General features: G+C 25.0%; 1 protein-coding gene across 1 annotated transcript; it reads right to left on the bottom strand.

The window, feature by feature from the left end:
• Positions 1-10085: 10085 nt before the first annotated feature.
• LOC113556530 (transmembrane 9 superfamily member 2) lies at positions 10086-21740 on the bottom strand. The gene is made up of 15 exons (XM_026961535.1): positions 21470-21740; positions 20537-20604; positions 18186-18279; positions 17533-17668; positions 15004-15128; positions 14734-14863; positions 13933-14066; positions 13523-13699; positions 13220-13364; positions 12972-13149; positions 12303-12462; positions 11277-11428; positions 10980-11091; positions 10750-10921; positions 10086-10273 (listed from the first exon to the last, which is right to left on the bottom strand). Exons 1-15 carry the CDS (start codon positions 21584-21586, stop codon positions 10206-10208), a joined length of 1968 nt encoding a protein of 655 aa, XP_026817336.1. The 5' UTR covers positions 21587-21740; the 3' UTR covers positions 10086-10205.
• Between the last annotated feature and the right edge of the window lie 5308 nt (positions 21741-27048).

Below are 27048 nucleotides of genomic sequence, written 5' to 3'. Positions count from 1 at the left end.
GCGTTGTACGTACGGTAATGAGACGCCGATGCCGAACACAAACGTAAAAAATGATAGTCAAGAACAGAAGAAAAAATGGAAAAAAATCATTGTCGTACGCGGTACAGTCTCCCGATATATAAATATAATATACACCAACACACACTTATAATAAATGTATTTATTAATAATAATATACAAGCCGGGCCCGGTCTTCCGGCGGCAACGAGCTACTATGCACGGAAGCTGCTGCCACCACCTCGTGTCAGATGAGTATATTCTATTTATACACCAAAGCTTCTTTCTCGAGTAGGCGGGGAGTATGCGGTTTGTGTGTGTGTATGTGTGTGTGTGTGTGTGTGTGTGTGTGTGTGTGTGTGTGTGTGTGTGTGACAGAACTATAAGATCGGCGACGGACACACAAACACACTATAGCTCGTCGTGCGTATAAGTATATACTTAGGTAGGCGCGTACACATTGTGTGGTTTTTTTAACGATATCCCCGTACAATTATATTATATTCTTCTACCCGCATTCGTATGTGACTTTAGCCCACCCACGTGTAGATTCTGAGACCTTTGCCAAAATTCTACAAATTATCCACAAGAATTTGCAAGTCCATTTGCGTTTTTGAAATTTGCAAGCTCCCGGATTTTACGTAAAATATAACAAATGACAAATACGATAAATTCACGTAACCTATATTCACATCGTTCTAGCACTTGAACATTTTTCGCGCATGCAATCGTAAATAAAATAATGATACAGAACAGTATAATATACTGATATACCTGCGGTGCAACGTATTCTAGTTCTTAGGTATTTTTTGTACCCACTTATAACTATTAACGTATAATTATATGCGGATATTGCTGCCTCCTGTTGTACTTTCGCTCGTTTAATATTTATTAAACATACATATATTAATAATAATGGACGTATCACGTACACCGTTTGAGTGGATTAATCCAAAATATGGTCTATTTGGTCGAATAATTAGGTATATATGTACAATATGAATATAGGATAAATTATTTTATACATTGACACACGTTGAAATTTAATATTAAAAAACTAAAATTATTAAAATGAAATTTCATACAATTACTTAATTAATAATTAATAATAAAATGTTACTTAGATATTTGTAGAGTAGAAATGGAATTTAGTAATGTATAATACAGTCAAAAATTAATAAAATAATTTCACTTTCCCAAAACGACCGCCTTGCACATTACATAATAATTACTTACTATAACATATACTACATACCTACAACGGGAATTGCGTTGCTAAACGAAATATCCATCATCATTGGAATTGTAACTTTATTTCGTATCTCTGAGCATACAGACAACATATAATTTGGTGTGACTTGTATAACATTATTCAAAGTATAAGAAACTAGATAGAATGTCGCACCTATAAGGCTAAAAATGTCAGTATTACGATGACACATCGTTAAGATCGTTAAGGGCATTTCCAAATCATTTCCACGGGACTTCCACGATTTTTTTCCGTATTATAATTTTATATTATACACTGTATACATATATAATAAGGTGTAACAAGACTATTTAACAAACTTTCATTACAAATGTTACTATATTTGTTAAATAGTCCTGTTACACTCTGTATATAGTAATATAGTATATCTACTATCTACATAGAAGGTTTACTACTGGTTTCCAATAATTGTACAATTTATAATATTTATTTTCATTGTGAGCATCGTAAAGATCAATCGATTACGTTAATAGTTTTACAAATAACGAGCACTCCCGAAATAAAATCCTGGCCATGTGCCTGCAGGCCCGCCTATATTTGATTTATTTATGCATGTCACTGGAATTTCAAGAAAACGCGTGACTTACTACTGCAGTAGTATGATCAATCAAGACTACCCTACAGTTACCTACCCAGGGCCACGAAAGGATTTGAGTTTTAAATCTAGTTTGAGGATAGTTCGTCCGATTTACTTCGTCTTTTTTATTATTATTAGTATCATCACAATCATTTGTTTTTCGTCTAGTTTCTATGTTAGCGATTTTTTTTTTTATTATTTCGATAACGCGGCGTTATAAACCACACTTATGTCATTTGTACCACTCTACTATACGCCCGCGACTCTCACCTTTGGCCGATGTTCAAAGAGTAATCGGACACCTCCTACGCTGCGACGAGCGTCGTTGACGGTCGGGTGTTCCATGGATTGTTATATTACGCTTGAGCTCGCCGGGTGCTTTGTGTCAACATAGAAATCGGCGTAAATATGTCTTTGGTATTATTATTATTATTATCATTATCTATTACTTTTAGCAGTGGTGGTAAGATATAAGGAGTGAAAAGAGAGAAGTAGATGCCTACCGCGAGGATGTACGTGTCAGATCGAAAGCACTATTTAAGTGTATTAATTGTATACATATTATTATACATTAGATGGGTATAAGAATTCCTACTTTTTTTAAGGACTCCGTGATAGTAGAAAGCGATTTTTTTTTTTAATTTACTGCATTACAGAACATTGGTCAATATTATGTATGTAAATATATAATTTTTTGTTACATATTAAAGGTAATTTATGTTTTTTTTTTTGTTTTTGAAACATACAATTTATAATGGTGCACTATACCGTCATCGTCGTCATCATGAGTTCATGACTATCGTCACAGCTTTCATCGGCGAGCGAGTGTTTTACTTTGCCACAGAGTAATATTGCAAAATATAATTTAGATTTCAGAGATATCTTCAACGTAGGTATAAAGAAAACACTAAAAAACTAAAATAAAAAATCAATCTTTGAGATTAAAAAGGGTTAGCATTAAAATTTACTGTACATACGTTACCTTCATTTTTATGTAACACGGTTCGTTTTATTATAAGGTAACGTAGTTTGTTTTGTTTATTAAAATTAGTTAAAATTATAGATTAATTCAAATTATTATAGGTTTGTAAAATTAAATATGTACCTATTTCAAAATTGTTTTCGAGGGAGTCTCAAAATGTTCACTGCCTGAGGTTCTCAACATTGATTGTACTTGTGTGTATTTGTTTATCACAGAAATGCAAATTATGTTAATATTATCTATGTTAGTTACAAAATATAGTTGTTTGTCCGTATAACCTAACCTATAGGTAGGTCTGGTAGGTACATAACAAGGTGGATATATATCGACCTTGGTACATAAACTTATATGTAGTATGCAGATTTATTGCAATTCCAAAATAGTTTGGTGCAAGTAAAATGTAGGTAGGTATTTTAAAAATGAATGCCTCTTATTATATACCTATATATATGTCATTATTGCTATAAGTTATAACACTGTTACACCACCGTGCACAATAATTGGATTTCGTACAAATCATAATATCCTTACGTTGGTATACATATCGTTTATACTCTCATAACGCCAAAATGTATATCTTATGTTTTGTACTCATGAGATTTTTCTTTTCTTATGCGTTTGGACCGGTGCCGACGTTTTATCGTGTTTAGAGATATCTCAAGATATATATATATATAAATACACCATAAGTAATCATGTATTAAAGACAATTTATTTAATTTTTATAGTTGAGCCGTTGAGGTTTGAAAATTTAAAATAAGGTTCCTCTTAAATAATTCCTACTGAAACCCAAAACTCTAAAATTATATATTATTCGTGGAAATTTGAAACATTTACGTATTTTATTGTAACAGTATGATAACATATACACTATAACATATTTACGCCACGAACCGACGAAATCTATTCACACCGTTTACGGTAAGTCGGTAAATTGATTTAAAAGTTGATAACAATAATATTATAATACAATATAAATACATAGTATTATATTGGTAGATGCTGGCTAAACGATAAACTATATGATAATAATTAATAATATAATAAATGCGAAAATAATTTAACCTATCGCATTACCAATAGCAAAATAAATTACTATAGTAAAAACTAATAACCTACCTATACATAGGCGCCATGTACGTGGCTGCCCGGGGGCTAAGGCACCCATTGAAATTATTTTGGGGGGCTGGGCACCCATTAGAATATTGGATATTTATAACGTGTATTTATATTCAAGTTTCAATTATTTTCAAAGAATATCTTTAAGTTTTCAAGAAGCACAATTAAAAATTGAAAACATAATCATATCTTTTTTTGTTTAACTTATTATTATTTATAAAGAAGTTATCAATTTGTTATACATTTATTTTGTTGTATGATTATTAATTAATATAATATTTTATAATTAATGATGAAATTGCATTTTTCAGTGTACAGCATGGTTAATATTATTATATTTTATAATTTATATATATATATATATATATATATATATATATTTATGTATATACTATTAAAATCCATAAGAAAATGTCAACGTTTTTAGTTAAGTAGTAAAATCATAATACTAATAGACGCAATTTGGATAGCCAAAATTAAAATATTAGAAAATTGAATTGCAACTAGCCCCCGTGGTGATTCCGTGCATTTTTTAAATTTTACAGGGAAATTATTATTGACCAGAGGCTAAGCCCCATCCCCCAAATTGTGCATTTATATCTATGATACCAAGACTGGGCAAGGCACCCATTAAGTTTTTTTAAACTTGGCGTCTATGTACCTATATAATACCTATATAACTTCAATATAAATATTATAAATACATCAATACATGTATGATGTACCTATACTAAAAAATAATAAAATATACTTAATAATATATTTATGTATAGGTTGAGTTTTTTTAGTCTCCTCATAATACAATCTACAATAGGTCACCTATAGAATGATAAATGAAAGTGATGATAATCGAGTTTATGTCTTTAATGGCGGAATTATAAAAAGCCTTCCAAATAGTTCCAATGAAAACACTTTGACAATTATTTATGTTATATTTACAATATTATTAATACAATTTTCGTATTACGTTAGTAGGTTCCAATACTATTTATTTATTAACGAAAATTCTTTGATTTGGTTAGTATGGATTTGAACATTTAAGTTGAATTGTTTACAAATGTTCTTGCTACATTGCTGATAAGAAAAAAGTAAAATAATTATGTAACTAGTTAGAAACGTAAAATAGTGCTATAGTTATAGCTCAAGCCTCAAATCCCTATAATAGTTAAAAGTAAAAACTGAACTAAAAATAGCATATTATGTCATATGAGTATGACTATTTAAAGTTATAATTGCATTTAAAATTTTTTAACTTTTAAAGTTTGTAAAAGTACACATTCGTACTTATTGGCTTATTGCGTATTGAAATAATTGCATATACTATGATCCATCTCGTAATTTAAGTTACTTCATAAATTAAATAGGTATCATATAAACATTATAAATTATACAATTTAAAAATTTGTTATCAAGAAATTAAATTCATATGCGATTAGTAGATAGGTAGCTCACACTGTGTTAAAAACTGGCAACATTTTTTTTTACTGTACTGAAAGGACGCAACGATAATTTATAAAAAAAAGGTTTCTTCATACATCATTTTTCAACTGTGTGGTTAGGTAATATTTTTATAAATAAATAAATTAAAATGTATTATAAATCTAATATAATTTTGATTGAAAAAGAATATACTTGCTTATAACTACTAACAAAGGAATAAATTTAATAAAACATATATAGGATTTTCTTTAAACAAAAAAAATATTGTATTTATATATGTTGCATACACTTGAATCAACCCTTACACGAACTGAATGATGTCCAGCAATAAAAAATATAATCTATCCATATTATGAGTTTTAACAAAAATGCATAATATGGAAACACATTTTATGAAATGGACACTACCTAGTACCTTTGTTTTACACATTATATAATTATTATAAAACATATTATTGTGATTTATTTAAACTATATTTGCCAATAATTGTTTTATTGTAAATAAAACTATTAGGTATAACATTATATTTTGTATTATTTTTAATAAATGACTGATAATAATTATACATTTATTCTTATTACATTTTAGTTAGAACTACTACAGTGAAACCTCGATAAGTCGAAAACCTTGATAATTCAAAATAAATGCCATTCCTTTGCAAAAACTTTGATTACCTACTCAAAATAAAAACTAGATAACTTGAAAATTCTAATTTTTATAATCATTTGTCAAATCTGCATGTACGTTCTGATGATTTAAGCTAATCACGTTTAATGTTTATTATTGTATTATGCAATAGGTTTATTTTCACTAGATTTGGTATTGTCTGTTGCGATCGTTTGATTACATATGGTAATCGTACGGTGGTATCAAATGTAAAAAATATTAATTGTTTAATTACATTTTTTATCATAATTTTTTAGTAAAAACTTTAAAATAACAACAATAATAATACACATTAGAATTGTGTATACAGTATTAATATATACTATAAAAATATAATAATTAAAAACTATAATAGACGTACATACATTTTAAAACAAAGTAGGTATACTTTGATTTCTTTGCTGTAAGGAATGTGTCATTTTTACTTGGACATAGTTCAAAATATTCACGGGATTTGAAACACAGTAGCAATGCCTAATAAATAATGTATTCACTAACGGAACCATACAAATTAATATAGCTTTAGTCAGAATACAGACATACCAATTGACCAATTGGCTTAAATCCAATCTAAATATTTCAATATTATATTTTTATTAATGGGTACAAAATGCAAAAATTCATAATTAACTTTAATATTATAATCAGCTAGAGCCCAAAGAAAAACAATTAAATTAAAAAATTACTTGAGTTATTTAAGTCAACATTAAGTTATTTATTTGTTAAATTATACAATTATAGTATTAAAAAATTTAATGTATTATGTAAACAAATAATATATTTAAATATTTAAGTTAAAAGTGTAAAAGTCAAAAAGGCAAAATTACTAATACTTTTTTTTTAATAATTGTGGATAAAAATAAGGATAGAAAAGTAATATCTACATTACAGTATATTGCACAGTACATACCGATACCCAGATCTAGTGGGCCGAAAGGATCACTATAGTAAATGTATTAAGTTTGAATTCAATCTCTAACTTATCATAGTAGATATAAAAAAAATATATTCTGATCAGAGGTGATCAGTCAGCCTCTGATATATTATATATTCTATGATCAAACAAATTTATAGAATACTAAAAAAAAATTATTGGATATATTATATTATTATTTATTTTATATCGCATATTAAAATTATTATTAATCATTATAATTCAATATTACAAACAATATAAATAAGTATTTGGTTTAAATAGCTTAACAATTATAAACATTTTTTTTTTAAATTCTTTTATATTTATAAAATAATGATATATCTTTGTACGGTAAAAAGTTCCCAGTCCTGCAACAATTCTATTAATCATTCTATAAAATCGTTTAAAAAATATAGTATGTTATAAATGAATCACAATTTATACTTAATAATATAGATAATAAATAAATATCCTTCAATACTCACTATACACTGGTACACGACTATAATAGTGGATGAAATAATATGTATTTATTTTTTCGTAATTTTGTTTTTAGCAAAACACAAATTTTTAGAAATACAAGTTTGGAAGCCACACTACAATTAACCACCAAATTCAGCTTTTTACATTACTTTCAATTGTTAGTAAAAAAATCCCAGTAAATAGAGAAAATGTATGAAGCCTAAAAACTAATAATCTTGGCCTAATAGACCAGTGATTCTTAACCATTTTTATGCTCACAACACATTTCTTATAACCAGGGCTCAGAAGTTATAGCACTAAAAAAATTAATTTGTAGCGCTTAAATATGCACATAAAAACATTAATATCAACGTTATAAATAGCACTAAAAATTGGAAAATATGCAAAATAAAATTTTCAACAAATTTTTTTAAACATGAAATTTCAGATATACTTAATTTAATAGATTTTTAATGTTTTTCTTAGAATATGATGGTAGGTATCGACAGGAATACGACTGCAGCACAATAATACAACTAATCTAATGATAGTGCGATAGTGCGATGTGACTGACATCATCTTAAAATATAACAATTTGTTTTCGTTCAGATTCGTAGGCAGCTGTTCGGTAGGTTAACTAAATTTAGTTTTTTAAAATATGCCCATAAACAGCATTTATAACTCCAAATTAACAAAATAGCTCCTATAATATATATTTGTGTGAAAATATACCCAAAAATAGCACTAAAAACCTTAAATTAGCTAAATCAGCGGTTCTTAACCTGTGGTCCGCGGCTCCCTAGGGGTCCGCGATACTCATGTTTGGGGTCCACGGCAGCTTTAAGAATATAAAAAATAAAATAATTTATATTACAGTTTTATGAAAAATTAAGTTTAATAAAAATAATTATAACTGTGTATGTTTTGTTGTGTCTACTTTATATAATTTGTAATATAAAATAATTATTATAATTTTAGTTATGATAACATTCGATGTCTTGTAAAAAAAGGTATTCGACAAAAAATTGGTAGGGGTCCGCGATTTCTAAGAATCTTTTATCGGGGGTCCGTGTTCTACAAAAGGTTAAGAACCGCTGAGCTTAATAGCAGTAAAAACCGTAAATATGCAAAAAATAGCCAAAGAAAATTTTGTGTATGACATCAGAGAAGTGTGAAACATATTTGTATCTTACTTTGGATGTTCTAGGAAGAACCAAGAAAAATATGCATTTGCTAGAACTTCTGAGCCCTGTACCCTAAACCATACGTTTTGACAGAACACTATAGTAATAAAGTAATAAAAATATTAGTAGAAATCTATATTTTTAACACCTAATAATATTATACGCGTGTACCACGGTTGCGACTCACGATACACCTACAGCTAGTTTACGGCACACTTATGTGCCACGTAACACTGGTGAAAAACACTGTAATAAACTATATTTTTACCATTACAAAAAAAAAATATTCAATTAAAAATAAAGTTACATTTTTTTATTTTTAAGTTAACAAAAATTCAAAATTCTAGTTAGAATCCTATTTCTAACATTAAATTATTATAACTGAAACTGTAGTATAATACACACAATTTATAATATAATATTTGTATTATTTAAAAGAAAAATGAATTAATTGATATACTATCTTTGTAATACATTTTACTATTTTTTTTTTTTTTTTATTAGGTAGTTTTTATCCAACCAATCACTAATATTGTATTACGAATTTGTATTACAGATTTTACCCTAATGTCAATTAATAGATTAAATAATAACACTCAAAATATAATATTTGATTTATTTAATGATAACTAGTATTTACAAGTCTAAACATATTAAAAATTTTAAGTAATTACTATTTTTTAAACAATCATTTAAATTAAATATAAACAAAATCAAACACGGGATAATTATATTAGTATATATTAATAATACATCACCAATCTATATAATGAAACATGAATCTTAATTATAACTTATGAGTTATAAACAATTTACACAAATTAATGGTTTTTAGTTTTAATGTAATATTCTAGAGGAGAAAATTATGTTCAACATTTAATTTATAGTATACTAAACTTTATAATATCAAAAAGCTAATAATTAATGTTCAAATTACAGCAAACTAAATAATTTTTTAATAACTATTACACTGTCTAAATAGGTGATAAATAAAATTAATAGTACTATAATGTTAATATTTTAGTTTTCAATTGATAAATCAAATGAAATAACCAATATTTAAATGTTTGTTATAACATATAAATTATAATCAATGCATAGACTTTAAATTCATAATAGTTTGATATCAAATAGTCCATTTTAAATACATTTCTAAAGAAAATGACGATAAAATAAAGTTAAGTTAAAGTTATATAATATACAAAAGTGTTATATAAGTTAATGTTTTTTTTATGCATTTAATATACTGCAATAATAATAAAATTAAGTCGTGCAGTAATACAAATTATATAAGACAAAAACAAAAACAATAAGAGCATTTTTCCAAGAAAATTATACAATAAAAGTAATTGCTTTGATAATATGGATAAACACTCAAATTTTTTATTATATTTCTCTACCATATGAATATTTTATATACCTTAAATATTTAAAACTATATAATATTATGATGATTAATATATTTATTATTTACACAAAAGGCATTTTTGATAATTCAAATATAGTATTATGGTACAAAATAAAATAATAATAATGAATATATACGTAATAAAAATCAAATTACCGACTAAATGAAAAAAAAGGTTTTACATTAATCAACTTTGACGACGCTATATATTTTTCGAACAAACCAAAATGTGGCAAAAAATCCAATTGTACCTGAAAATATTAATATTTTATTAGAAATAAATTAAATATATATTATTCAAATATATGATTTAATTTATTAAGCAAAATAATAATTGGTTTGAGTATGTTAAGAGTCCAATTATTTTATTTCAAATAACTATTACACTTAGAATAAATTAATTATTAGAATAAGAATGAATATATCTTTAAATATGTATAAATTATTTATAATTATTAATATTTAGTGTTATAATATATGTAAATTGTTAACACCATATAAAAAAACTAATTTACTGTTATTTACTCAATCAAAAGATAGAAACTGCTTCTGCTTAAAAAGTATTAACTTATAATAGCAAAATCATCCTATGTAACGGTAGACAGTAGGTATCACGATATTTAACTTTGAGGGAGGGTTTTTATATTAAAGAATATTTTTCACACTCTAATTCAATTGTAATTCTACAAAACAAATTTTTTTAAATTATTTAAATTTGTTAACTTACCAGTCATTAAGAAAAATAAGAACACCATTATGAATGTGTATCCAAAATAAAGAAAAGTTGAAGCAACACCTTCAATATTTAGTCTAGTTTTGAAGTAATGCACACAATACAGAAATAGATAAAATGATGTAAACGCACTGGTCAAAAAACTTCTCCACCACCAATGATAATCCTGTAAAACACAATTTTAATAAAAACTTAATAAACATTATTATACATCCCAAACTTACTTCAGCACATAAATGGAAATAACACAGAAGAACAGTAGTTTCTGAACATGTTATTATGAGAATAATAAATACAAGGAATAAAAATCCAAACATATAATACATTTGGTTGGACCTGAAATTAATTAAACCACATAAGAAATATATTAAATGCAATTTTGAACATTGAATTAGTGTTTACAGTTAATTTAAAATATACTCAATTATCAATACTTTTTCATGTTTTAAAATTGAATAAACACTTCATGACCTAAATCAAGTCATAAGTTCTCATACTCAATTTCATTATATTAAACTTACCATAAAGAATTGAGAATAAAATAAAGTTGAATAAATATGCAGCCAAATGGTAAAACTCCACCCATAATAATTCCTGGGAATGGTTGTGTATAAATAGTTTGTTCTGGAATTTGACGTGGGATTTGATTTGTTCTTACAGGATGTTCAATTGGCTGAAATAAATATTATGTTTAATTTAAACATTAATAAAACATAAAATATTAAAATGTATAAATAGTAAAACATCAAGTGGATATAAATTACATTAATAAAAAAAAAGTCTTGTATAGTATTATTATTATTGATCTATTTTAATTAAATAGATATTAATTTATTAAAATATATTTTACTACATATATAACCTATTATTGAATTGTTTGATTAAATATCTTATCTAGAATGTAGTCAACTCAGTTTTAACAAACACATAGTATTATGTACCTTCTGTTGTCAAATTTTCACAAGTAATTTTAATTTTTGTAACCATAATATACTTATATACTTAGTGACGATCCGGGTGGATTCAGATTTCAGGGTTAAGTAAATATTAATTACACTGATTTTGTCAAGATAGTCAATTTTTTACACCAATTATTTCTCATTTTTATTTTATAAATTTCAGGAATTGCTAATCTTCTCCTTATTTATAAAATAGGGCATATTAAGTCATACCACCAGTGCTAAAATCCAGGTATCCATACCAAAAGTTGGATAGCACAAGTTCTATCCTCAGACCAACAGCATTACTATACTTTGCCAAAGCTATTTTTAAAGAATAACTCTCTCAATATGTATAAATTAATTGCCGCAGCACAAAAAATATTTCATACTAAAAGATATACTATAAGTGAAGAACTAACATTTAACATTCCCGTTCTAATTTTATCACATTAAAGTAATACTTAAAAAAAGGTAATTTGTGGCTTTAAATTATAATTATTTAATGGTATACATTTTCAATTTTAGCATATTTTTTTTAGATTAACTATGTATTTAATAAATAAATAAATAATATGAATGTATATACTTATATGTAAAAATACTTACTCGTTTACGGAAACCAAATAATGCTCCAACAAATGTAAGTGGGACAGATACACAAAACCATAATACTAACAAAGCAAGTAATGTGGAAAATGGTATAGCAGCAGAACTTTCTTTGGCCCATAGAACCAAATTCATTATGAAAAATAAACAGAAAACCACTCTATAAAAAAAAAAAAAAATAAAATAACATTTACAAACATATTAAATATGTGTTAAAATAATTAGCTCCCCAAACCTTTCCATTATAAAGTACATAATTTTTATGACTATTAAAAACTAGTCATAATGAGTTTTATTAAATTTGAGCAGCGTTTTTTTTCAATTAGTGAAGGAAAAAATTAAAGCAATTATTATTTTCAGAATACTTTACTTAATACATTGCCCATGTATTATGATTAAGCACTACTAATACTAATATCATTATAAAAATAAATCAGCAAACTAATTGTTGAAACTATACGGTTATTAATCTTGAAAAGTATTTACTTAAAATAAAAGTAACAAATACAAAATGATACTAAAATGCAACATTAAAAAATTTGTATACTATATATGGCTAACAAATATAGATTCATAGATTCTTATTTCATATTTCTAACACCATTTAATACAACTAGTTTTCAATAGTCATTCTCATTCTAGGTATAGTTGTATTATTTTTAATCTTACCCAGGGCAAAACATTGAAGTCAATATTATATTTGTCTTCCACTTCTCGCCACCAAAACTCTTATAAATTCTGGATGATACATAACCAGCAGGAGTTCCAAGGCATACGAATAATATTAAAGAACAAGTCATAAGTGAACCTCGATTAGCAGGCGATAGAAAACCCAAACACGCAAATGCTGAAACATCATCATAGTAATACAATTTTAAAATGAAAAATATAAGTTACACTTAAAAAATTTATTTTACCTAGAGTTACAACAGTCATACACAAAACTTGTACTCCAGAGCCAACGAAAACTGCAAGCAACATTCCTCTTCTTGGAGGACGAAAAACATCTCCATGTACTAGTTTCCAACCAAATTCTTCCTTAATATCATCACCAGCATCAATCTAAAAAAATTAATATATTTTTTACAAACAGATCATTTAATTAAAATTAAATTTTTCTGTGTAATTTTACTGCAAGTACAAATTTTGGTTTTAAATATCCCAGTGATAACCAATAATGTAAACTTAATAAGTGTTTAATATTACCAAATTTAATTTACCTGATTATATCTTGCAATATCTTTATGCAATGTACGCAAAATAATCATTGCTACCATACCAGATAAGAAAATAACTATCATTAAAGAATTTAGTATGCTGAACCATTGAATATTAGTAGGCGGTACAGAATCCAAAATATAATCCCAACGTGAAGACCATTTAACAGTGTTGTTCATCTAAAATTAATGAAATTCATGATATTATAACTTAAAATAATAAAACATAAAATTAGCAATATAAAACTTGTTATCTTGACTAAAAAATTAATTATTATGATTTAAGCAATCAATTTGAATGTTCATACATTAATTTAATAAATAACAATATAAACAAACATTAAAAATAAAGTTAAGATAATAAAATATTAGGAAAAAAATAGATATCTAAAAAATAAATACTGAATACAAACCTCAAATTGAATAGAGTAGGAATATGTTATATTCAACGGAGTATTTATTTTATCAGCAGGAATTTCCATGAATCCTGTATTACAACCAGTGACTGGAAATTTATGTTGTATACTTTTTGGTCTCACTTTTACAGCTTTAAAACATAAACATATACTTATTAATAAATGAATATAGAATTTTAAGATGTACCTAAAAGTATATTTATATACCATATTTATTTCAAACATATAATAACTTTCGTGTTTTAATTTTTTTTTACTATAACATGTATTATACAGGGCGATTTTTTTATTGTTGATACTCAATATTCCAAATATATTCACAATTTTGTAAATAATTTTTCTAACATAATTTCCAATTAAAATAAAATAACAATATTTAAAAAAAATATACATTTATATTTTGAATTACTATAAATATTCAAAAAGTTAATAACGGAATGATACTCCTGTAAAATGCTGGTCTACTACTCAACTTGCCTAAACTTTATGTACTTATAAATTATAATACATAAGCTACTAGCCCAAATTTTGATTTTTATGTACCAAAATACTCTGAAAAAATTCTGCTTCGGAATGAGAAATTAAAAATGTTGTTTTATTTCAACTAGAAGTTATGCAAATAAAATATTTTCTAATATGTTAATAAACTCATTTTAATGAATGTTGTTTGATCAAAAAATCACTATTTTTAAGAAAAAAATGTTCAGATTATTGAGCAAAAAAATATTTATAAATAATCTATATGAAGCCATTAGATAAAATAAGTATAAAATTATCTAAAAATAATTGTTGACTCACCTATAATTCTTCCACCCTCCGAACTAAAAGATGATCCCCAATCTTCGTGCTTTCCACTGTGGTAAGTAATAGTAAATTCTAAATGATTAAAAATATAATAAGTATTTGGCTTCAGCGCTTGTGGAACAACCTGAAACAATAAAAAATTATATTAAAAAATATATAACAACAAGTTCAATCCAACTCTATCAAAGAAACTAAAGAACTATTTTTGTGTATATTTTCAAAATGTTTAATAATAATAATTATTTAGTTTATTATAAGTCTTACTCTAAGAATAGTTGCACATAAATTATTATCATGATTAGCTGGCTTATAACAACCCATTGGGAATCCTGTACTACAATATTGCTGGCCATCTTCTAAATCGTAGCACCAAGTGACTGGCATATTATCTGAAATGTTAATAATTAATAGATATAATATGATATATTTCATACAAAATAATTATTTTAATATCTCTATGTAATTTTAATTTATCAGCCGTTTCAGATCAAAACAGTTTTTAATATAATGTAATTGCCAACAGGTACATATTTGAAACATCTTAATCTTTTTAATCTCTTAAACTATGTATATTTACTGATATATTAGATTTGTATTATTTAAAACTATTTTTTAGGCCTAATATACATGAAAATATTGATAGTCAGTCGAAAAGATTGATACCACATACTTTATTTACTACCTTAATTTTACATAATTGTAACTATTACCCCTGTAACAATATTAACCTAAAGAATAATACTAAAAAATAAATAGATAGACAAAAGAAAACCTTTATGGAATTTATAGATTTAGAAACAGCTTTCGAATTTAATTATTAAAATAATGAACAATGTTGACCATTAAAGATATAAATATTTTATACAAAATACACGAAAATCAGAAAGCTGAAATTAAAATTAACTGAACAACAAAAAAAAAATATAGAGAGTAAGATAATGATGCCTACTGTCACCCTCTTTCTTGAATGTCTACTTGAACAAGCAATAAAGGATATAAAACAAAAACTAGAAGAGAAAAGGATAGGAATAATAATAGGAGGATTCCTAATATTGATGAAAAGATTTACAGAAGATATACTGTTGCTCACTACATCAGAAAAAGATTTACAAACAGCACTTACTGAAATGGATAACTTATTATTAATACTCAAATTAAATATAAAGATACTGAAAACAAAAATGATGGTACAGAGCAAGGGTAGGCAACTAGCGGCCTGCGGTCCGCAAACCTTTTTTATCTGGCCTGCATTACATTTTCAAATTACATCATATAATTCAAAGTCCATTATCTATACTCTATGTTACGTCAATGCTAAATTAAAATACATATTTTGAATGATCTTTTTTTTTTGCTCTCTATACTCTGGCCCGCTAAATTTTAATTTTCTAAAATTTGGCCTTCTAATAACTTTCAGTTGCCTATCCCTGGTATAGAGTAAACAAAATAAACTAAACATTAATAAATTCCTCAAAAAAAAAAAAAAAAAAAAAAATAGAATAGAACGAGTAAATCAATTTAAATATTTAGAAAGTATAATAAACAACGACAGAAGGTTTTTGGAAATAAAAAGTAGAATAGAGCAAGAAAAAAAAGGCATGAGAGTAAACTACTGAGTAAATTACTAACATTAAAAATATAATTCTAAAAACAAGAAAATGTTTAATTAAAACGTATACATGAAGTAAAGCATTATATGATGGTGAAACAAAAACATTGAACAAAAATCATGAATCCGCTGTAAAAGCTTTGGAAATATGGTTCTAGCGAAAAATGAGGAAAATAAATAGATAAAAAAGAAATCGAACAGAGAAGTGTTAAATTTAATTAAAGAGAAAAGACCCAGGCTAAGTAATTTACTATCAAGGTAATGACATATAATAGGTCAGACGCTAATACAAACAAAGAATTCTATAGTATCATACTGGAAGGTATTCAGTACTGGGAATAAAAAACTTTTTAAATCGGAAAGCTAAATATTGTTATTAACAGAGGCACAACAAGGAGGGAGGGAGTTATACCCACCCACCCCCAACAAATATTTTTCTAGTTGCGCCACTGGTTATAAAATACATGTAAAAATATATCTTTAGTATAATATGTATTATATTAAAATTACAATTTCAATTACCAAACCATGATATAAATGACCTAACCTAAGTATTAATTATAATATAGTCCACAATAATAAATTCTTATTATTTCATCATTAAATAAATATTTAGTTACACAGTTAAAACTCAAAAAAATAAACTTAACTATAACTATATAATACTACTACTACGACTAGTAGATAGATATTAACAATTAAAAATACTTATTACCAATTGGTAATTGGCAATAACTGATAGACACGATTTGGAATTTTTCGAATGTATAAAATTTTCAAGTATTATTTTAAAACATCAAACTTTCAATGAAACGGAACGCTAAAATTGATATTAGGTTAAAAGTAATAATATTTTTTATGAAAAGGTATAGATAGGTTAATAAGGAAAAAAAAATTGTATTTTTAAAGTTAAAGAAAAGGTATTGTGTTATATTAAATTCAAAAAATACTGAACACTCATGATTAAATAGAAATATTTATAAAACACAATTATGGTAATTAAGGGAAAAAATAGGCAATGAATTCATAAAATAAACTAGATTCTTATTAATTATTAACCAAGTTTCCTTACATACAATAAATTATTATACTATCTAAAAATATTTTTTTTAATTAATATATAATTTAATATTTTGATAATTTAATTTTGCTACATTATGTAATACAAGTAAAATTTCACTTACCAACAATAAAATGATGCTGATAATTTAAACTCATTCCTCGCTTAAGTACAAATAGCTTCATGTTACTAATTGAGTCATTAGGAATATAACGTTTGGTACACAGTACTTTACAATCCTCGTTATTCAAAAATGAGACCTGTGAATAAATTAATAAAATAAGAAAGTGTCCAATTTTTTTCAAAAAATAAATACTTTTAAATAATTTTAAAAAATGTTTCATTTTTTATATTTATATTGTTAATGGTATAAAAAAATTATTATCCACTTTAATAACCTATTGATTATTATATGGATAAAAATATATACAGTTAGGCACAAATTTAAAACCTACAGTGAAATTAGATGCAATCAAATATTTGGTGCCGCTTTCTGTTAATAATTGTATGTAACTCTTTTTATAATATACTATTGGTATCTTAAATATTAATGACTAACACAATAAAATTATCTTCAGCTATAATCAGTTTATGTTATAATGCTTTTTTATAAGCTCACAAATCATTCTATATTTCAGTTGTACACAAAAAATACATTTAAAATTATAATACTAAATGAATTTTCTTGTTATTCAGTAGAATATATAAAATTATTAAGAAAATATAAGGATACAAAAACAAATTTGTATATTATATAATAATAATTTAAACACTTACATTATATCCAGAAGGTCTGATTCTTTCACCAAATAAAACTTGCCCAAGATTTTCAGTTGGAGATTTACTTTCATCAGATGTACAAAAGTCAAAGCTAAATAAAAAATTAAAAAAAAAATTAAAACTAATTATCTATAATTATTATGACTAAAGCTAATTAAACAAAAAAAAAAATTAAAACTATTAAAAAAAAAATGTTTAAAAAATAAGTTTTGTATTAGGTATTGTTTTTTATTTACAGCTATTAATTGTTTATTATATTATCTTTTTATGCAGATAACTATTTTTTGTATATATGACTTTGCAGTCAAGTTATTCTTGAAATCCTTATTTTTATTTTGAAATATTGAATAAAGAAATGGTTTATATCTTTTAAAATAAAAGAAGTAACTTTTGATAAAATATTCATAAATAACAATATAATTATTTACAAAATATAAAAATAATACATATGAACACAAATTATTTTTACGTATAAACTTGATTGGTAAAGAATGTTTAATACCTCTTAACATATTTTTTTAAGGGCACAAGAAGTTTTAAATATAAATGAAAATCATAAGTTTTATACTTTTTTGAAAGTATATATTTATATATAAAATATAATTATTAACAGCTTGTTGTAATTTCAAACTTTGAATGTACATAATTTTAATTAATATATAAGTATATAACCTATAAATTATAAACTTATTTGTTTAGTATGTAAAATTTAATAAGTTTAAAAATAATTAAATAGTATCTAATATTTTAAGTTTTAATATTATTACAATGATGAACACATAAATCATATTCTTGATTTTTGTTTTTTGTTTGTATTTAAAATTGTTTACATTAAGATAAATCAATTTAATATTTGTCAACAGAACCAATTCACTATCACAAAAAAAATAAAATATGATAAAATAAATAATTGTTTAGGTTTTAAAAATTACATACTATACAATTATTTATGATTATAATAATATAACCTTAATTACTTTTTGTTAACACCAAAGTTATGTTTTAATGTGTATTAATAAATCAAATCATTTTTTTTATATGTTATAAAACCAACTATAAATTTAACAAGCTACATGGATAGCGATAAAACTTTAATACTATGAGCATTTTATAGAATGAACATTTAATATATGATATTTTATCATGTCAGCTAATATCCAACTTAAAGTAGCACAGTGTATAAATACCTATAAAAAATATTTGGATGTTGATTGCAAAATAAAATACTACTTAAAATTATTTTAATAAAAATATATCTATTTATGATAATTCATAAATATGTTATATAGTTATTTCATCTTAGATAATTTATAATAAAATATTTTTTTAAATTATGTGTATAAAATGTATGATAACTGTTTAAATTAATTTTTGTATAATGGTCCTGATAACAGTTAATTTTAAAATGTTAAGCAATTTATTATATTTTTATTTTATGCTGACAATTATATATAAAATGTCATAACTTAAAACAAATTTAATTAAATGCAAACAATTAAGTAATTAACTTTTAAACTATCATTTTCTGATGATGATATTTAAATTATTTCACTAAAATAACCAGATTATCAATATCAAGGATCAAGATTAATTTTTTTTTCTAAGATGAACTAATGAAAAATAATAATTATAGGATTAGATTAGATTTATTTCGGTATTTTCTATACATCTAATAGATATTTCAATTGATCTATTTATTCTCTATCACAGAGGTAAATTTATACATTACACACCAGTAATACATTTATATGTCCTTATTGATTTTTTACTTTATGATGCTGGTTAAATTTTTATGAGTTATAACACTATTTTTTTCTAATGAGCAAATTTATTTGCATATTAATTTCTATAATATGTCAATACAATAAATTCTATAAAAAATGTGGTTTTTATTGTAGATTTTTGAAATTTTAAGTGGCCATTGTGATTAAAATTAAAAATATGATTAATTTAAAAATTGGTTATATTTAGACTGCATTTTCCCAATATTTATTCTATCATATATACATGAGTATAATGAGTATATAATATATATAATATGTACTTAAATGTATATAATGCATACACTATATAATATATGTTGCATTATTAGTTATTAAAATATTTTTTTTAACATTTATGCGTGTTAATTGCAAAAAACAGTAGCTTTATGATAAAATATTCAACAATGCCGTCCTTATTAGTTAAATATTTTATTTTAAATATAAAATAATTATGCAGAGACTTTCAATTTATTTTAGTGATTTTATAAGTTCATTCAAAATAATACACCTAGTAATAAATCATTGTACCCAGAAAAAGTTAAAAATAAAAAATATCTAAAATTATAACAATGTGTATTTACTTACTAGTGGTATTCGTATGGTATGACTGATTCATCAGAGTTGAGTCTGTTTACAAAGAACTCAATCTTATTCTAAAACAAACATAACAAATATTTAAGCAAAAATACATAATAAAAACATTTTATAAAAAAAATTCTTGCAGCCAATGGCCATAAATGTCGAGACTTATATATAAATAAAAAAAAAAAATGTGTAAATAAATTCTATTCAATTTTAAAATATGAATAGACAACAACTAAATTCTTATATTAGGATAGATATTTGTATAATATATACATATTATAGACATTAAAATATCAAAAATAAGCTAAAACAATTAAGAATATGTTTGAACATGAAATAATAAAACTAAAATTTCTTTTTTAATTTATTTAAACACTTTAAACCTTATGGTACTTCTAAAGAATAAAAATATGAAATGTTAGTAAATAGAATTTCACATATGATAAAACATGAATAATATAATAAGTAATCACATAGATAGATATAACTTGTATATCATGTTAACTTAAAAATAATGTCAATAGTATGTGAATAGGATTGTATGATCATAAAGAGAACAGTAGATGGGAAGTATATTTATATCAAGTGATTACCAAATGCCGAGTGTCCAATAATGCACAACTAAATATAATAGTTGCTCTCCAGTATGCCAAATAATATTATACAATATTAGAAAATATTCAGTTTAAATATTTTAATAGCTCAGAGAGCTTAACATACATTCAACTAATGCTAAAATATGAATCCTGTACATTTTTCACTCAAGTACCGGGAAAGGAGTATCAATCGAAGTGGGCCATAAGTTTACCGACGATCGGCAGAAGACATACCATGAACAGAAAATTAATCGGTGATTGAGAAGAGGGATGGTAACTGGTAGTTTCTTGTGTACTCGCCCCCAGACGACCAATGGTGATGGGAAAAAATATTTACCGTGCATGACGCAGCCGATTCTTTGCAATAGTTGACGGGTGCCAAGCCTGGCAAATAGAATGCCGAAACGTACGTGGAGCACAGTCCCAGGAACCAAACTATCGACGCAGAATTCATTTCAAAACGGTTCGCCGCAGACTATTGGGAAGAACGCGCTGACAACTGCGAAACAACCGCAAGTGCCGGCCCCAGTGCGTGGATGCGATGGAATTCCTCTGGAAACGCAACGTTGTCCGAAAACAATTGATAACATCGGTTATCACACGCACAGCGTAGGACGTCGCGCACGACGCGCACTGTATGGCCGCCCGGAGAATTTACGTTTCCATTGGCGCCGAACGCCCATGTACGAGAAGCCCAACGACAAATGGTCGAATCGATGGCCGTGACATTTTGTCGGCGGCTAAATTTCCGAATCGATAAACACACGTCGTATAATTAGTATTATTACTATTAATCGTGTACACACATTTATACCTGTATAATATTTAATTTATGTAGGTACCTACCTACTACTAATACTAAAGGTAATAAAACTACTAACCTACTACCTATAAATGCATTATTATAAATTACTTTATTTTTCATTAAAATGTTTTTTTTTCAATATGTAGTGAATAATAGTTAGGAATATACCTATCATTATTATTAATGTTTTTTCCGTTCTTAACTATGTACAATGGTTATATTCTATAGGCATAATACATTATTCATTATTAGTACTATAACAATTTCATATCTGTAAAAAGATAGGGCAATAGTCTGAATGTCTGATTATTATTACGTTATTGAGTTTATTTTGATTTGTTTTAATCTTTTGCGACAACCAGTGCCGTCCAGAAAAAGAACCTGTCTGACCCGGGCTCAATTTTTAGAAACATTTCTAAAGGTCTTCCAAAAAATTCCAGATGAGTTTATGTTTTTTAAAAACAATTTTAATATTAGACAGAAAATAATACACGTGATTAGGATTATTCGGCATTAATCATTAGATTTAGTATACTTAAAATTTATTAAATATTTTTCATAATGAAATTTTAATTTCAATAATACAATTTTATTTTGCTTCTATTGTTAATAATTTCATTGCATAAACAGGCTAAGTTACGTTTTTAGTTGTTTAAAATCATAACAATTGTCGTATCTTATTATTTTCCCGATGACAAAGCCCGAAATACAAAGAATAGGTACTCAAAAATAAAAATATTCAAATTTCTTCGTACAAATTCGTTATTACAAATATAGACACGGGCACACGGCATAAAAGAGTCCGTAAAATACACGGAGATGGCGGTCGCTAATCACTATAATTATTACATACTACAAGAAACCTAAATAGGTACCATTTTTTTTTATGTGAAACCGACGACACCTTTGCTTACGAATTACTTTAGCGGCACTGATACCTATATAAGATACCTATACATTGTTAACTTATTACTTAGGTGGTACCCATCAATTACTATTGCGATTATTAAGTGTTCAATATTTTAATTATTATTTTTTCGTTATTCATTTTTAGTGTTCACTATAGTTCACTGATTACTATTCAGTATCTATCGTACACCTCGTACGGCTAATTTAGTTTCTAGTTATTACTATAATATATAATATACCTATTATTTGCAGTATTAAGTTACATCAATACATCTTACATATTAACAGTGATAATTGTATTATTACTTATGCATTCTATTGCAGATAATACAATTTGAATGGTCTTGATTGGTCACAATTTACCAACATTTTACAAATTTCAGTGTCTTTTTATTACATCGTGTTAAATTGGTTAATATGCAATTATACTAAAAGAGTAAAATATTTAGCTTAATATGGCTTCCCCATACATTTAACACTCGAGTTTGGATTTGATTAGGGTTTCCATATTTTATTTTAATAAAGCCCGGACCAACAGACTATCCACGGTCAACCACCAGTTTTAACATATTATTTTTTCAATACCTACCACACATTACACAATGGTCAACAGTCAGAACTCACTTTATAGTTTAATGTAGTCTACGATATACGTAGATATGCCTCTATAAAGTAAAAATTAACTGTTATAAATCGGACTAAGTAGGTACCTAACTAAAAAATTAATTAGCGATAAATGGTAATAAAGATTGTCGTGAAATAACGGAGAAATAATGACGTATTCATCAATAAGTGTCGTCACCAATCGGTGAATAATTTAAAATTAAATGTTGTTAGTCAATCAAGTAATAGACTTGATTATTTTATAATTGATTAAAATTGTTTTCAATTCCTATTATTTAATAACCAAATATAATATTTTCGAGTAGATATAACTAGTGCCTACTACCGAGTATTCATATAAATATTTATTACTCATCGTCATAGATATAATTTCAAATACTATCGATTGCGTATTTGCTTAAATTTATCTTATCAAAAAAAACGTTTTTTGTGATATTGTTTTTTTTTTATCATTTCATCTAATACGTTTTGTTATTTGTTAATATTATTTAAGTTAAAGAAATACATTTAAGCAGTGATATTATTCTACAGTAAACTTGCTTACGGTGGTAGTAATTAAATGAAAAAAAATACCTGAAAAACTAGGGTTAAATAATACAGGTTTTTAATTTGTTTAAAATAATAAAAATTAATTTAATTAAAAATATAATTTTTGGAAGTAGGTACTTGTAATTTGTTACATCATTTAATAAGCCCTTAAAGGATAACGTAAAATTACATTACAGTACATTATTTTTTTTAAACATTTTGTTTTTTTAAAAATATATATATCTACCAACTTTTCTGTGTGGGATAAAAATAAGTATGTAGATCAAGTTTCAGACAATATTGCTTTAAAAACTAACTTTATTTAATATTTTTTATCTGGGTGTTCTTAAAAGACAACCAATACTTACAACTTAATATTATGAGAGAAAATGTTCTCTTTCAAAACATTAAATTTATATAAAACATAAGTTATTCTTAAAAATGTAGTATTATTTGTGATTTAAATTTTCATGAACTAGATTAAAAATTTGAACATTATTTTCAAGAATAAAAGTGGAATGAGTATGTTACACAATTACTGTTTATACATTATATTATACTATATGCATTAGACATCATACATAAAATGATGTATGAAACACTTAAAACTATATGGAGACATTAGATCCCCTGAAATTTTTTTCTACTCTAAACCCTGGGTATACTAAAGTAATTTTGAATAGATCGCTGTAATGGACAACGTCAAATTTGAATTTAATGATCATAGCATATGAAAAATGATTCTGAGTGGTGACGGTCTGTCAGCCTATTAGTATACTAAATACCACTATTGCCTATTGTACCTATAATCCATGGCTATATTATTGCCATTATAATTTATAATATAATACATTTATTTTACTACTAAATTTTTCAGATCTTATACTCGTATGAAAAGATGTAAAATGTGTATAATAAAATTCAAAATATAAGTACAAATAAATTTTAAGTTTACAGGAATAAAACCGTAATTCTTTATTTAAATATTTAATTTTGTCTAATTTGTACTTTTGCAAATTAATATAAAAATAAAAATAATAGGCTTTGTTTAGATATTTTGGTTTCAGTAAAAACTATTAATGTAATAAACTTACATTACATTATTAATTCCAAGCTGTGAAAATTGAACATTAATAAAGTAGTAGTTAAGAATGTAATAAAATGTATTAAATTTTTAACTACAAAATAATTTATTATTATTCATGATTTTGACGAGTTTGTCAAAATTATAAGTTTAAATACTTTACGAGTATAATACAAACATACATTATTATAAAATAAATACTTACATCGCTCCGCCCAGAATCTAAAATTGGTATGTCCTAAATCCTTATTATATGTATATACAAACTATTCAAAAATAAGTATAATATGCATTTAAGTATATTTATCATTATATTATAATAGTGTATTCAACATATTTGTTTGTTTTGTAATTTAAAAAGAATAACTATAGAGACTTGAAATGTTTACCAAATATTCATACAAGCATTTACTTAACATAATATATTTGATAATTTGATATAACTTTAAAAATATTTTATATCTTTTTATGTTATACGCCTAATACCTATAGATATTTGAAATCTTATGCTACCTATTTAGTTGGTTTTTGTAAGATTCAAACTTAAGTTATTGAGCTTGAAAATGTAATATACAGTTTCTTATAATTAAATCCTGGATTTAAATAATTCGGTAAAAACTATTAAAAACTTCTCTAAAAATGTTCTAAAATATGACCAATATTTTTTTTTATAGTTATGCCACATAATTTCGTAAATAATAGGAAGATGACGATTTAACTTTCAGACTTTTTAATACTTATTTATCTTACCTGACTAAACTAACAATAATTTAAAAAAAAAACTAAACTTAGACATGTACAATAAATAGACAGTACAGGTACTGTAAAAGTGTAAATAAATGCAACCATGATGTATCTCCAATTGTCTAATTATAGTTGATATTTATTGTTCGGATTAAACACATATGATAATCGTTGTACATCTTGTACATAGACGTTATTCCATATTCCCATTTATATAATACAGAATAATTGATATTTAGTACAGATGAAAAATATATTAAAACTATTAAAATCAAATATCATAAAGACATATGAAAACAATATTTCTGGATATAATATTTTGAATTTCCTAACGTATACTAAAAGCTTGTACAATATAAGTATAAGCAATAAATACACAAAATTAATAAAAAATACTTGAGAATGTTAAAAAATGCAAACTAAAAATTTCACCTTTGAAGTGTCTGTTATACAAAAAAAATTATGTAGGTACTCCCTTAGAAATTAGAGTGCATAGTCCTAATAGAACACCAAAATATAATTTACTCTGCATTGAAATTTAACCTTACTCATTTATGTATCTTATATATACTATATAGTATATACCTATACTCTATAGGTGTGTCAATTTAGTTATCTTTCTTTTTAGTTGAGGCCATAATGGATTAATTTTTAAGTTCTGTTAACTAACATTTTATTAATACCTAATAAACCTACTAAATAGCTTTATTAATATTATTATTTAAATAACTCAATATAACATTTTTTTACTTATTATTCTTTCTTTTTTTTGGTTTGTAGTATCATAGACATCTTCTTTATACACTTTATATTTTGATTGTATGTAATGTAATTAAATATAAATAAATGTCAAATGGCATAAAATAAGCACATATATCATTACAATATAAACTACAGATAAGTAATAATTTGTAGGTATTGATAGAATTTTTATTGAAACAACAATATATTTCTTATATTATCGAAAAAAAAACCTTACTAGATGTCTTAATAATTTAATACATTTGTAAAACTAAGTTAATTAACTTGTATCACTCTTCCTTAGATCTGGTATATTTGATACAAGATTTGTCATAAACTGTTCAGTTTTTTTTACAGAAACCTAAAAATCTAAAAAGTACAATTTATGCATAATTATTTTTATAAACTTTATAAATTTAAATTCCAACAAATACTATGATTTTAGTTTTTTTATCATAATTAAAAATATTTAGTATTATAA

Source organism: Rhopalosiphum maidis, chromosome 3, assembly GCF_003676215.2.
Source record: "Rhopalosiphum maidis isolate BTI-1 chromosome 3, ASM367621v3, whole genome shotgun sequence".
NCBI lineage: Eukaryota > Metazoa > Arthropoda > Insecta > Hemiptera > Aphididae > Rhopalosiphum > Rhopalosiphum maidis.
The sequence above is the reverse complement of the archived record's forward strand: the minus strand, read 5'-3'. Positions and strand labels throughout refer to the sequence as shown.

Bases quoted from the DNA above. Each gene is read 5' to 3' on its own strand.
- LOC113556530 (XM_026961535.1), bottom strand. From the start codon at position 21,586: ATGAATTCTGCGTCGATAGTTTGGTTCCTGGGACTGTGCTCCACGTAC. The intron at 17,669-18,185 runs GTAAGTGTTTAA...ATTTATTCACAG, and splicing joins TCAGACCTTCTGGATATAAT to GTCTCATTTTTGAATAACGA. The intron at 15,129-17,532 runs GTAAGTGAAATT...TTAACATTTCAG, and splicing joins TCAGCATCATTTTATTGTTG to ATAATATGCCAGTCACTTGG.